We start from the raw sequence: 14581 nt of genomic DNA on the forward strand, positions 1-14581 counted from the left end.
GGTACTTCACAGGTGGTGTTTTGGATTTGTATTTACATATTTCTGAAAGAAAAAAAGAAAAAGCATTTACATTCTTGAGAAGAAAATGCCAACAATAGTTACAGAAAATAACTTAAAATTATAAAAGAGAAGTTTTTATTGAGCTAAAAGAAAAAAAAACAAAAAAAATTTTAACAGTGTTAAGACCATTTTCTGCTTTAATGTCCATCCTTGCACAGAATCACTTCATGTTTTGTTACAGGTCCTCTGTTCTGCTGCTCAGTTCTGCCTGCTGTATTCCCTGGAGAGCCCTAAATTCTAAATTTTTTTTTCATTCATGCTACCATATGTGTAAAGAACAAATATGAGAAAGGCTACATTTCTCTTAATATCATCAACAACAAAGCATTTTCAGTGGTTTTACCTGAAGCAAAATGCTTTAGATAAACAAAATTGTTTTGTGTCTAAACTTAAAAAAAAAATAAAATCTACTGACTCATTTTGGTGTGGCTTCAGTAGCCAGTTTTCATCAGACTGTACAGGCTTTTTGCCACAACTTTTATTAAAATTTACAATATTATCAATTCAGTAACATAGTAACAAAATGCATGTCTTTAATATTTTCACTACTTCAAATACTACTTGGACAAAGACTTTACAGTAGTTATGGGAGTCAGCATGCCAAAAGTAATAATAAAAAAATTACTAAAATCATAATTGAAAAAAAATGCAATTGTGGTAAATTACACACAATTATAAGTGGTCATCTGATAACTACTCAAAATAAATCCGCTCCAGCCATAAATTTAGAATGTCTGTTTTTATGACACTTGGTTTTTTTGTGCGAACAAGGCAGGGGGAAATCAAAGTTTTAACTCTTTATTATACAGAACAATCTCCAGTCATTGATAAAGGATACGTACATTAGGCAATTTACGAGTCTTACAACCCACACAGACTACTGCAGAGTTGACTTCCGTTACTGAAAGATGTCATAGTCCATGTTGAAAAAGCAAGTTGCCAATTACAAAAGTTAAACGCATTTAGGAAGTTATTAGTTTATTTCCATTTTATGCCTGTATATTTAAATTAGGGGCAATCTAATCCAAATTGGTCTAAAAAGTTGCAGTTAAGTAGATCTGATACTTATTTTTAATAATTAAATTAATTAGACTATATTTAGTACAAAGTATAACCACTCCTCACACATGAGATATTGCCATTTAAATGGCTTTTTCTAATTTCAGTAGGGGTTTCAAAGTCAGGTAGATATGAAATGATATCTAGACTGTAGTGCATTATTAAAAAAAGAATTCCAGGTTGGAACTCATGAAACATAAAAGCAGTATACCAAGAAGGAAGCTTCTTGTTTTTCAGAATGTATTCTACTTCTTAGTTTTTAATGCTCATGAGTGAGGTTTTATATTTCAAAACTGAAATATTGGTATCTAAAATATTTTAAATCAACTCTATTCTCTTACTTGTTTTATTTCAGTTACTTTGAGCATGTTGTTATTCTAGTGTATAAACTTTGACTCAGGCTTTGAGAAAACAACTGTCCAGAGACTTCCAGGTTCTGGAAGATTTCACATATATGAGACAGGGAAGTTTTGACTAAATCAGATTAGAATGGGAGCTGGACCTATATGGGCACAGGTGTTTCTGCCTAAGGCTACTGAAAAATTGGAGTCTACATTAATAGTTACCTTACTGGAGTGTTCACATCAGCAGTGACTTTTAGAGTTAGTTAGCTTACTCCAGGAGTTTTATCCCTTACAGCCTATCCAAACAATCACTTTTATCTTTCCCCTCTCCTTTAGAAACTTCCCTTTGTTTCATGTTTGGAGCACTCTCAGGTATTAGTGGTTCTGCACTAATACTTTGAATTATGTACAACCTACATAAAGATGTGTCAGGTCATGGAATATCCCTGTTACTGTTTTGACTACCTTGCATATTTCTTCAGGTCCTAGACCACAGTAAAGGGCTCTATTGTTACTCAAACCGAGCAGCATGTAGTATGTCAATGTAAACCAGAAAAACACAGATTAGAAGTTTTCAAGTAAAATCTAGAAAAAATAAAAATAAAATAAAAAAAAGAGACCTGGCACATTTCTGCCTAGCCTTTAGGCATGTTTTTTTTCCAAACAGAAAAGTTTTTTAAAGACAAGCCTAGCTTGTGATTAGGGCCCTCTCATACAGGAGGTGAAAGGTTGAATTTTTATTTAAACCTAATTGCCATCACACAAGAGTGGACACCAGCACCACTAACAGTTTAAGAAGGAGAGATCCCTGTTCAGGGCTCAAATCCAGAATGGAGGGTAGGCACTTTTCAGATTTAGGTTGACAGTGCGGTCAGGAAACTTACACCTTCTGGAGACAGCTTACAGACCAGAAGCCCAGAAAGTGCCTCCATTACCTGTATCTTTTTCAGTATCTACAGAAAGAGCCCAGGAAGACTAGCCTCTGCACTTGAGCATGTGAAGTCAAGGTCACACATGAAGTTCAGATTGCTACTGATCTAGTTTAAGAGATAAATTACCTCCACTACCCTGCTTGGTTGGAAAGCCAATTAATTATACTACAAACAAACAAGGTAGGAAAGAATACATTTTCCTTACCAAAAATTATTCAGAAGATGGGACACTAAAGAAGTGTTCATAGCTAAATAAATGTCATATTTCTTGCTTCTACAGTTAAATTGTAAAGTCAGTCCAAATATAAAAATCTCAGTACTGGACTAGAAATTTAATTGAAAATATTGTCTAACTGAATTAATAGCTGCCAATCAATTAGCAATTTGGCATGTACAAGCGCAGTTCTTTTGTTATAGCTGAAAATCTCAAAGTAGTCTTACTTCTGGTCCTAAAAAGAAGGTGTGCGCATTGGTGGAAACTAACATGCATTCACAGCATGAGCAAGTGCTGCATCTCTGTTCATTTGGGTTTGGCATTTTAACAGACACCCGGGGGAAGAGGGGGGAAAGCAATGTATCACCATGGTAACCAGGACATCTTGTTTTAGCGTGTACATTAAAAACCACACTGGACAGAACAAAATTAGTCACCTAGAAAAATATTCATTTCTGGGCAAAACTATTCAAGAACAATGAAAATGAAAAGGTCTTGGCATTGTCCTATGAGATAAGAGACAAAAATTGCTATTTTTGACAACTGACAATTTATTTTGAGCTAAGTTTTTTCTTACTTGTAAGAATCAAATGCTTCCTCTCCTCTGCCCTCCTTATTCTTCTCAACAAAGTACTTTAAGATTTACTTTCTCATGTGGTAAGTTATTCCAAAAATGGATCTTACTAAAGCTCTTAACGTATAATAAGTTCTTTGTGAGTTCCAAGTGAGAAAAAGGAACATATCTGGAAATGAAATCTTCTCAACTTCATTTATATTATGGAAGCATTTTGTGGATGGTGACTGCTTGATTTTTGCACCTCCTATGCTGCTGAACAAATGACTAGTGAGAAACAGAAGTGATTTGAGATTCACTAACATTGCATAAAGGCATATCAAAACTGCATAAACAACCAGTGTATTCCTATTACTCCAACTTTACTTTTTCACTGACAGTTCATTTTATAGTAGTATATAATCAGTAAGTGTCAACTCTATTTCCTCATGTCCACTCATTTCAACAACCAGAACTTGTACCTTTTTAGCTAATCAACTCAATCTTGAACAAGTCAGAAAATGAAATTTCTTGCTTATTCATCTTATACTTGTCCTACTTGAATGATCAAGTTCCTACTGCATTTTCTTAAGTCCAAACATATACCCATCTATGACCCTTATAAGGAAACTTGTCATCAAGTGATTTGGCATGTGGTATCACTAACAACCCATAAAACCTATCACACACATCAGTGATATGTTTCTCACAAATGGACCTTCTTTTTCTAGCTGCATGTCTCAGGTGACACAGATTTAGAAGAGAGAAAACTTTCGTGATAGAGTAAATAATACCAGCTTTTCTATGAAAAACATGACTGCTATTGTAAGCAAACATCTGTAATATTAAATGTATTATAAACAGATGACATTTTATCTTACTGTGTGGCAGTGTTCACACTGCTTTTTATGGAGAAATAGCCTTGTCGCTTTGTTGAATGGCTGAAAGCTAGGCTGAAGCTATTCTTATCTTAAGACAAGTCACATGTTTTAAACAGATATATATATTATAGAATATATTCAAGAAAACAAGTTATACTTTTCACCATTAATGAGAATAGCGCTTTCAAATTTCTTACTGATCAAGGCTGTTTTCTAATCTGCTTAGATTTTGAAAGCTAATATAAGCCAAGTTTGTTTGCAACCAGGTAATTTCTGTGAAATAATGCTGAAAGTGATTTGTCTTTCTTTGTGACACTTCAGAAATCTAGAACTCTTATTTTGCTTCCTGCTACTAATTGTCAGCTCTGGATGGCTTAAGTAGAGAGGGAAGCCAGAAAAGCCATCTGTTTGGAAGAATGAAAAAGCCTAGTTGTTTTACTCATTTCCTGGGCAAAATGAAGAGCTGAAAGGTTTTCAGTGAGAAAACTGCTTAGACTGCACTAAGCCAGATGTATGAAGGGAATTCAAAAGGAATAAATGGAACAGAATTTTCTTATTTCAGTATAAAATATTTGTATGGCAAATAGGAAGCAACCACTTGCCCCTTTAAGCAGATAGTCTGTAAGTTTTCCTGTAAATTTTCCAAATCTTAGGTTTGCTTTTCCAAATGACCTTACGTGATGAATAACAAGATAATCTATCAATCAAAAAAAAAAATCAAATGTTAGCAGTAACATTATAAATAAATGCCTATATTAACTTGAAAGAAGCATCTTGGCTTTAGTCCTTTTAAGAAAACCTAGGATATCTTGTGTTAGAAAAAGCCAATCACTATATAAGTTTTGAATCTGAGAAGCAGGATTCTTACATAATGCATTAGCATAGCACATCAAATTACACCAGATTTCATAGCAAAAATTCAGGCCTAAATGGGCATATTTAACTTTTGCTCCACCAATGAAAACTGCTTCATCCACATAATATATTTCTATAGCCAAAGATATTTCTAACACTTTATGCTGATATCCCACTGTCAGTGGGACATACCACTAACTCAACAGGTACTGACATGAAATTACCCTGCTTTGGGGCTCTTTAGGAAAATATGGGACCATACAAATTTACAAAAGGCTCCAAATATAAATTCTTTCAGATGTCACTGAGTGTTGCACTCTGCTGGAAGGACAGATTTCTAAGAGTATGTTATCATCTAGCCTCCAGAGTAGGGACTAATGCACTACTACTTGTTAGCTCCAATCTTGACATCTCTACTTGGATAGCTTAGTCAGAAGTTAATTTCTATCAGCACAGCTCTGTTGATAGAATGGTAAGCATTCCCACAGGACTGTGACTTCTGAGCAAAGCCAAACAGACTAGAACTTCCACATCAAATATGATATCGCCAGGGAGAAGAAATAGATTAATTACATAAAAAAAACCTAAATAAATTAGCTTCCATTGACCCAGCTGCATACAGTAGGTTTGTAAGTCATAGTACAATACCTAGACAGAGCAGATTCAAACGCAAGATCTCTTTACCACTGTCAGGGATGGGTAGCAAAAATGGGTGTGGCTGTTCTCCCTTGAATTCAGATTTGGCAGGTGTGTAGTGTCTCACCACAGAGGGCTTACCCTACAGCAGTTTTTGTCAAATAGGTATTAGAGGATACTTTAAAACATGTTTTTGCTGCATTCAGGCAGCTCAACAGCTGACAATTACAACAGTATTCAAATAAAATAGAGTTATCAAAATGGTTCTGAGTCCATCTGATATGAATTAATAAAAATAGCTTTTACCCTTTTTCATCTTATCTTCATACAGCTTTTGAACAGTGTATGAAGTCTCTAACTTACCTAGCAAACTTTCAGGCCATTACTGTTGGGAAGGCTGACACTCATTACATCAGTCAGTTGAGTGTCATTTATCTATTTGAAAACAGAAAACAACCTTTATTGGATGTATCTACTCAAGATCACTATTCCAACATAGAACCAAAAATAATTACTGTAGTGCCTCCAGCCACAGTTCAATTAAGAGACTGGAGAAATAGATTATGTGCATTTATATATATCTCTCTATATATCTATCCCTAGACACAGGAGTAATTTAGATTATACTTGCAGAAACAGCCTTCTGGACTACCCAAGTTAAACAATGAATTTGCATCACAGAATTGTCTTCAGAACTTCCTTCATTTCCTGATGTTCCAGTCACAGGAAAGGAAGAGACTGTCCTTTAAGTCAGTAAAAGTATAACATGGGATAATTTTACAGCTAACAAGCAGGTAATTTTTATTTACTTTATTAAGCAGACGGACTACTTAGCTGTCACTTCTGAAGCATATTATAGAAGTGCCTTATTTTACTACTGAGTAACTCAATAGCTCTTCCACTAATCTCTTCCCTCCAATTACACTGTTCAGCTACATCACACAGTATCTGAAGCACTCTCCTCGATGCTGGGGGTTCAGATGAACAATTATACCTATACTACTTGCAAAAAAACTTCACAAATTTAGAGAAATCAAGGTTTAAGCTGGTAAATTTCCCACATCCCCCATGCAGTTTTCTCCAGAAGAGAGGATTAAAGTTACCAGACTGAACAGCAGGCTTTTAACAGCTCAAATCTAGATTCCCAGGCCTAAAACAAGGACTCCACTGGATTTTTCCCTTCTTGAAATGACAGCTTCCCTGGCACCCAAACACATTGCTGTGTTTCCTCAACTGGAAACAAATGAACAAAGAATCCAAATAGTCTGGTGAAAGGCTTATGGAAAAAAATAATTTCCACAGCCCCTTGCCGAGATGCATTCTTTCTCTGCTGCAAATCAGACAGCTCTTCACAGTAAAGGCTTCTCCTTTACCTATTCTCTGAATTGTTGCCTTCCTTCCAGCATACACAAGCCATCCATCGGGAGTTCTCCCACACTGTCTTACTTTAAAAGGCTACTTCCATTTCTGTGGCATAAAATCCCTTGTAGAGCTCTCAAAGGGCTAAAAGCAAGACAGTCATCTCTTTGGAACTGTCTTAAACACAAACACATCTATTTCATCTCTGCAAACTCTGGATTTCTTCTTTTCTTTTTTTTTAAAGCATGACAAACAGTTGTAGTGTGAAGATGCCTTTTACTGCAGTGATAGAGGCATTTCACAAACTCTGCTAGTTTTAAGTGTCTCGTTACTGATTTATGTGCATCAAAGTTTAAGATTATGTTTGACTATGGATTCCCAGAAACCCAGTGGAAAAGACTGGCAAAACTGCTAGAAGATTTCTAGATTTCTAATAGGCTACCTAAACCCAGCAGAAGTCACCATTGATAAAGCTGAGGCAAATATCCCTACTCGTCTAGGAAAAATTGTTCACTATTATCCACCAATTATCTCCACACTGGAAGTGTTGCACCTTCAGCATCCTTTTAAGTGAGAGAACAACTTCATTTTCAACACTGAGTCTTGTTGCTCTTCTCTGAAATAACCTCAACTTGTATTTATCATCATGTAGCATCCAAAATTGGGAACAGTACAGATGAGTTCTCACAAGCAGCACAGCACCAAGTAGAGCAGAATAATTACCTCCTGTGCCTCACATCTGATGCTTTTGTTACTATTACCCAGAACAGGTTTTGTTTTGGTATCACTGGATTTTAACTCTTAGTCTGATCTGCTGTAATACCCAGAATACTTAGCACAGAACTGCTTCATTTCCCCAACAAGCTGATGTCCTTAACACTCAATCCATTTTTCTTTTGCAAGTTTTACAGGGGCAGTCTGTTTCACCATCCAGATTATTAATGAAAACATTGAATAAATTGGGAAACCTGACCACCATACAGTGCTTTAACCAAAAAAGATATTTCCCAGGTTTCCAGTTAAGAATATCATGTAGGAAAAATTCTTCCCTAAAGTATGCAGACCTATTCATTGCTATTTAGCTTTAGTATGCTAGAGAACCTTAAGAATAGCTTAAATGAGATAAAACCTTAGAAAAAAAAATTTTAAAAAAAGTTAAAATAAGACAGTATAAATCCAAGTTTAGTTTCATCACCCTAATATGAAAAAAGGACAAAACTGGAGGTGGGAAGTTAGAACAGCCTTACACAGGCCAAAGTCAGCAAGTAACTATTGACTGTACATAGGCAAGTCAACTTTACCTTAATAAGTAAGACAAGTCTGTAGTAGTAACTGATGTGTTTACCTTGTAGATACAGGGGTAACTTGATATTAACTTCAAGTTGCCTTATCTACTAATATAAAATTGTCCAAACACCTTGTCAAGACATTAAAAGTCTCTGCTCAGTGTTTCTTTACATTTACACCGATGTACATGCAAGGCTTCTCAGCTGCCAATGTCCCATGATCTCCTCTGGAATTTAAAGAAGAACACTTACATAAAAGTTCAGAAACTTAACAGGCTGGCCAAGAGTTACCTGCAATACAGTTTAAAATTGAAAAATGTTTTCCTTATGTACCAAACATATAATCATTGGCTTCATACTGCTGTCCTTTTACCCCTTTTATTTGCTCTGCTGTGTTTTTAGTTCTAGTTTTTCTCAGGTAGGCTGAGGAAAATACTGGGATTTACATTCAGACAGAACTGACTCCTACATGGCACATTACCAAGTACTTAAGGTTAGAGGACACTTTCTCTAGGACTCTTTTAGGTGGCTTTTTAACCAGAATGGCTTTAAGTGGTTTACAAAGTTCAAAACCAGTTTGATTTTATACTAGATATAAAATTATCCAGAAGAATGTTATGTCAGCATTTTCTTACTTTGGAGCTAGAACTGTCAACATCGTTGCCTAAACATAAAGTGGTCAAGAAACATAGTTATGTGGGTGTAACAGCAGTACCACAGCATTACTTCAAAAGTTTTTGTATTGATGTAATAAATAAAAACGTTTAAGAAAGCTTCCCCCCTGCCTCTTCCACAGTTTAATTTTTTTTTTTTTATTGATCCAGCCTTGAATAATGCTGCTTATTTGGTAACAATATCAGGCAAAAACAAGAGCAAGTGCCATTCTGCATTCCAATATGAATCATTCAGTAAAGTTTTGCAATATATACACTTTATCCAGCTTCTGACATTATAGGTCATCATGCCAATGAAAATTTTTAACAATACAATAAAATCCTTCAAATGGAACTGTTTATGAATGTAATTCAAGAGACCAGACAATTTAATTTCTGAAATTTATATCACTCATGTCCATAATCATTTTACATTTCACACTTCATGCTCTCAAACATTACCCTAGAGAAGACTAAATCTTTTTGTCACATATACTATTAAAGACACTAGCCAGGTTTATAGAGAGTTACAGAAGACTATAATAAGATGTAAAATTCAGTAGGTAATAAGTTATGACATTTGCTGACTAAAACAATATTCAGTCTACACTTATGTTTGATCCATTCAAATACAATAAGTATTTGGATGTTATATACTACACATTTCATATACTTACAGTGCAAAATAAGTGAGAATTTTTTTCCTGAGCATTTAGGAAATTAAAATCCTTTTTCTTTATCATTGATTGCAATCCATTTAAAATATACTCCCCATATACCTAGGCTTCTCAAGACTGTAAAATTAAGACAGACAAAAGTTTGTAGATATCAGAAGCCCAATCAGGAATCAGAAGGGTTATTGAACATCTCTAAAATTTGTCCCCATTTTTCAAGTCTAAGGATATAACAGGATTTTGACTTATACCAGAAAGTTCAGAAATTACATTTTTTCCATTGACCAAACACTCCAAAATGTACAAGCCACATGCCTTCCAAAACAGAGAAACAGCCTCTATTTAAACAAATTGTAATACATATTTCAACTTACTATTCTGTAGTTAATGTAATGCCCAGTGAGCTGTGCCTCCAGACATAGGAGAATAAAACATTTAGGAATGTATTTTGGGCATTTTGTAAGGAAGCTGGAGTCCTTACAAGTTCATCTTTTTCTCAATAGCTACAGACCATGAGTTTCTAATTCAATCTTCTCCTCTGTTTGCAAGATATCAGGTTCTATAGGAGGAACAGGTGGTCTGAGTATAATCTCTGGACCTCCACCATAGATTGACTGAAGAAAATTCCATGTTTCTTCAGATATTTGTCCAGAATCTGCACCTGAAAACATTTTTAAAATTTTAATTACTATTTAGAATAACTCTTTCATGATTTCTTTGAAATCTATAACAGATACAAAAAGAAAAAAGAATATAGATTCAAATTTAAAACCTTAAGCTGAATTTGTGCTTTATATTGCACCAACTGCCAAACCCAATGACATATTTTGTGTTAATTTTATACTTCTTGATTCTTACAACTACCTGCTCTAAATTTTCCAGTAGTTAACATACCTCAAGCACAAAACACATGAAAGTTCTATGATAAATATCTTATCTGATATTTATTAATAAAGATGACAACTGGTAGCTCTTGGTCCACTGGAAACAATGATTCACATTAATATAAGGACATGCAGTCCCATCAATTACACAGTAAAGTTCAAGGACTCAAGATTCTTGCTTCATCAAATAAATTAATACTGATAGTAAAGAACAGAAGTGTGAGAACCACAGTGAAATTCTCAGAACCCCAGATTGAAACCACTGTTAGGACATTAACAGCCCCTCTAATGCTCCTTGTATGCCAGCCTGATTTCTTTTCATTCACCAATTAAAGTCTTTGCTTATCATTCCATTCCTTTGACTAGAGGACCCTCTCCTGTCTCAAGTCAGCATCCAACAATCATTTCTGATTTTCCATAACCTTTTATAGTGGCAAAGGGCAAGGGAGCATCAGCACATTGCCCCTCCAGGTTTTAACACAGGGATCCTGTCTGATACAGTTGAAGTGATTTCTTCACAGTAACCTAGGCAGAGAGAACAAACTCCTGTTCTACCAAAATAAACTCCCTCTTCTTTAAGCAACTCATTAAAAACCTGCCCCGCAGCAAGTTTCGACCAACATCCTTATTAGATACTATTAATTTGTCTTGTTAAGCCTAATTTCAGCACCTTCCTGCTTAAAAACAAACAAACAAAAAAACCGCAGCACCATAACAAGGGGACTTCTCCCCCTACCTCCTATACTTTTCTATCCTCACCACCCGCTCCAGTGGGCCTACTACTGTACTTTATGTATAAAAAGTTTCCAAAGAGGAAGGGTACAAAGAGCTGCATGTTTGTTTACCTACACTAACTCAGCCATGCAAAGCTTCATCTGGAAGTCATGATGCAGATCCTGTGCCAGTACTAGTGATGTTATGCCTCAGTTCTACTCATTTAAGTTCAGGTTCTCAAAAAACAACTCCATCTCTCTAGGCACAAAGGCAGATCTTGACCCCCTTATCCAGATTCCGGCTCTTCTAATGGTCAGATTTAACCGAACAGGCACCGTGAACTAATGCACTAGGATCAGTATCACAGAAATATGTAATAATGTACACTATTTAGTGGCACTCCCACCTCTTCTCTCATGACTTACGAGACAAAGTTTCCACAGCCTATTCGTTGTCATTTCTACCCAAGTTCTAATTTGAATCAACGTAGCTGAAGGTAAGTCAACAACTGGCTAATTTGCCATCAATTATTGATTCTAAAAGGATTAATTTTTTTTGCTACACATCAGTCAGATGCTTTATACATTGTATTTCAATTCTACATTAGCACTTAAATCATTAAAACGTACTGCAAAACTCATGAGTGCAAGAACTCCTTCTTTTTTAAATACACTCTTCACATTTCACAATTGGTGAGGTTTACGCAGGGCCTAGTGGCCTCCAGTGAACTGCCATTGGTAGGTCCACTGTAGCTGAGGCATTAAGTTAAACTGGGAAAAAAATCCAGTTAAATAAATGTTAATCTTAATCTTCAATTTTATTTTTTTTAAGCTAAGCTGCAATGAATTTAAATATTCATAGGAAGTCTAAAGTCTTCATAAAGCAGGCCATATTAGAATATTTTTCTCTGTACCTGCCAATTTCAAATAAATGGTATTAAGCATCTGACTGTGAAGAATAATAAAAAAACCTGTATCTTTGCATGCTAGAGTAGTTTTTGCAATGTACAGTGGCAAGTAACTTGCAGAAAAATGAGCAACAGCTTTTACTTACTGTGGTTTCTTTCCCTCTGTCAGAAGTAGCTCTCAATTCAAATTAGGTTTCAGGATTCAAATAACTACATACAGATATATGACACAGGCTAAAAGCTAAGCATCTCCCAATTTACATTAAGAAAACCCAAATCAATCCAAGTGATACAAAGCCAAAGCACACTTTCACCATTTTAAACTTACTCTGCACCTCCTACACTCTCATCTGCACTTGGATTAGTCTATTGCAGATACTAATTCTTATTTTAAGAATAAGCTGGTCCCCCCTAAATGCACACAATACAAATTCACTAGGAATTGCCATTTTCAATAACAGTTAAAAAAAGAATTCATAATAAATTTTCCAAACTTCAGCAAACACATGAGCCCAAAGCTGCATCAACATTGGACACCTACCTTGTTTTAGAACAGCATTTCCACATTTTGTTACTGCAATCTTAGCGTTATCAATAGGACCAGGAGGATCTAGTGTAACAGAGATATGATTAAAATTGGGAGAGCTGAAAACAAGTGGCAGGTTGGAGGTTCTATTTTCAAATGGAAGGAGAAGTAGTTCATTTGTTTACTGCTTGTTATTGTACTGCTTAACAGTACATTCTAAGTTTTTAAAAGATAATCAGAATTTTAATTAAGAGAAAGTTTTTCAAAGCATTCATGATTACAGCAAGTCTTCAAGCAACGTAAGACACAAATTAATCCTAATTCTTACCCCTAGCAAAATTGTCCTAGTGCAGACTCTGACAAGATTGTAGAACATTTTATCAGTGTTTCCATTACAAAACTTTAGAGGCACCTAAAGTAGGCTACAGTAATATTATTATAGTTGTTACTCAGTTATCTATGAGTTTAGGTTGTGACAGTGAGGTCACCCTTCCTCCAGAAGCCATAGCATTACCTATCCGTTTGCACAGCAAAATCTATCCCCCCTTGTACTTAGATCCAAATTTCCTGCTGCTGGTAACAGCAAATCCTCTGCAAACAAGAAACATACTTTCCACAACTATGCCATTATCCATTCGTGTGAATTATTTGACTATATTCTGTCATTTGGTTCCTGGATATATTAGTAACCTATAAACCCCATGTCTTACGTGTTTATTTTAAGAGCTTTTGTTGCCTTCTCTATCTGTTTTTCCTACAGCCTTCTACCAAAGCAGAAACAGTACCACTACAGGACAACAAAAAAAAGAAAAGACTACCCATAATTTGAAATGGAGCACAACTTACCACTGTCTTTAGCCTTTACAAACCCTTCCCATTCTCTGAACCATTGCATACTGATGCAGTAAAATGTTGATGGAGATTCTTCTTCTTGGAATGCTCTATTAAGCTGAAAGGAAAAAGAAGCCGTGTTTTTCTGTTGTCTTTTTTCTCTAAACTACTGAATTCTTTTAACCACTGCAATTATTAACAGCATAATATTACACTGCTACAGAACATTTTAAAGAACTACTGACCATCAGAACAGTAAACACCTGGTGAATTCCCACAGTGAGATTTTGATGTAGTGGTAGTCTTCATATTAAAAGATGATTTATTTTTTACTTGAGAATTTACTTATTTTTTCCTGAAAACAGCAACAAGTTCTTCTTAAGCACAAGTGCTTACCCATCAGACACCATTGGATAATTACTGTGAAGGCTGAACTTCCAAGTAGCAAAAGCAAGCAGAAAACTTGTTTTTGTAAAGTAAAACAAAACTGTGTTTTGAAAGATTTGCTCCATAATTTTATGGAAGGTCCTTTGTGTGATGAACTATATCTTCATCTATGTTTGGTTTTTGCCCTAATACTTTGAACAGATGCCAGTACAATTCCAAGCAAGGCATGGTGAACTAATGCACTGGGACTTTTCATGACTTTTCTTTGCTTCAGTTAACAAACATGAAATATTTTTTGTTCCTACTATTTTAGAATTAAAACAAAACAAAACAAAAAACCACCACATCATGGTTTTCTGAGTTTCTGTTGCAAGGCAATGTAAGTGACTATAAATTACAAAAAAACAGTTAAGTAAAGAATCTTTAAATAAATTTGTTTCTATCATTGTAAAAAAGATTTTTTTTATAATTAAAATGTTCAGAAGTTTAACATTTTATTCTTTTTCAGAGAGTACAGATCTTTTCACAATGTTATTAAGAACATGCAAAAAGTCACTTAAACCTTTAAAACCATTATCTTTTAGCTGTGTAATAATATAGTTATATTTCTACCTTGAAGCCATGAACCTAAAGCATCAACACAACTTCCTAAGGTTTCAGCAAGAGAAAGTTCTGCAATCATTCCCTAAAGCAATCATTATAGAGGACAACAGAATTTTCTGTCTGATAACCAGTAACAATACTTGCACAATGGTGCACATATAATCATTGTTTATGCTGGAAAAATACTGATCACAAAAGCAAATGAGGTTCACTCAATGTTGTT

The 14581-nt window shown here is 35.0% G+C and overlaps 1 protein-coding gene across 3 annotated transcripts in view; it reads right to left on the reverse strand.

Moving 5' to 3' along the window:
• Positions 1–9176: 9176 nt before the first annotated feature.
• USP33 (ubiquitin specific peptidase 33) overlaps positions 9177–14581 on the reverse strand; it is a 43465-nt gene continuing 38060 nt past the window's right edge. For all 3 annotated transcript variants that reach the window (XM_069789001.1, XM_009919837.2, XM_009919835.2), the window contains 3 exons: positions 13384–13486; positions 12553–12621; positions 9177–10167 (listed from right to left, as the gene is read on the reverse strand). In XM_069789001.1, the coding sequence (XP_069645102.1) occupies positions 10010–10167; positions 12553–12621; positions 13384–13486 (330 nt within the window). In that variant the 3' untranslated portion in view covers positions 9177–10009. The remainder of the gene's footprint in view (positions 10168–12552; positions 12622–13383; positions 13487–14581) is intronic.

This window comes from Haliaeetus albicilla, chromosome 8 (genome assembly GCF_947461875.1).
Source record: "Haliaeetus albicilla chromosome 8, bHalAlb1.1, whole genome shotgun sequence".
Lineage (NCBI taxonomy): Eukaryota > Metazoa > Chordata > Aves > Accipitriformes > Accipitridae > Haliaeetus > Haliaeetus albicilla.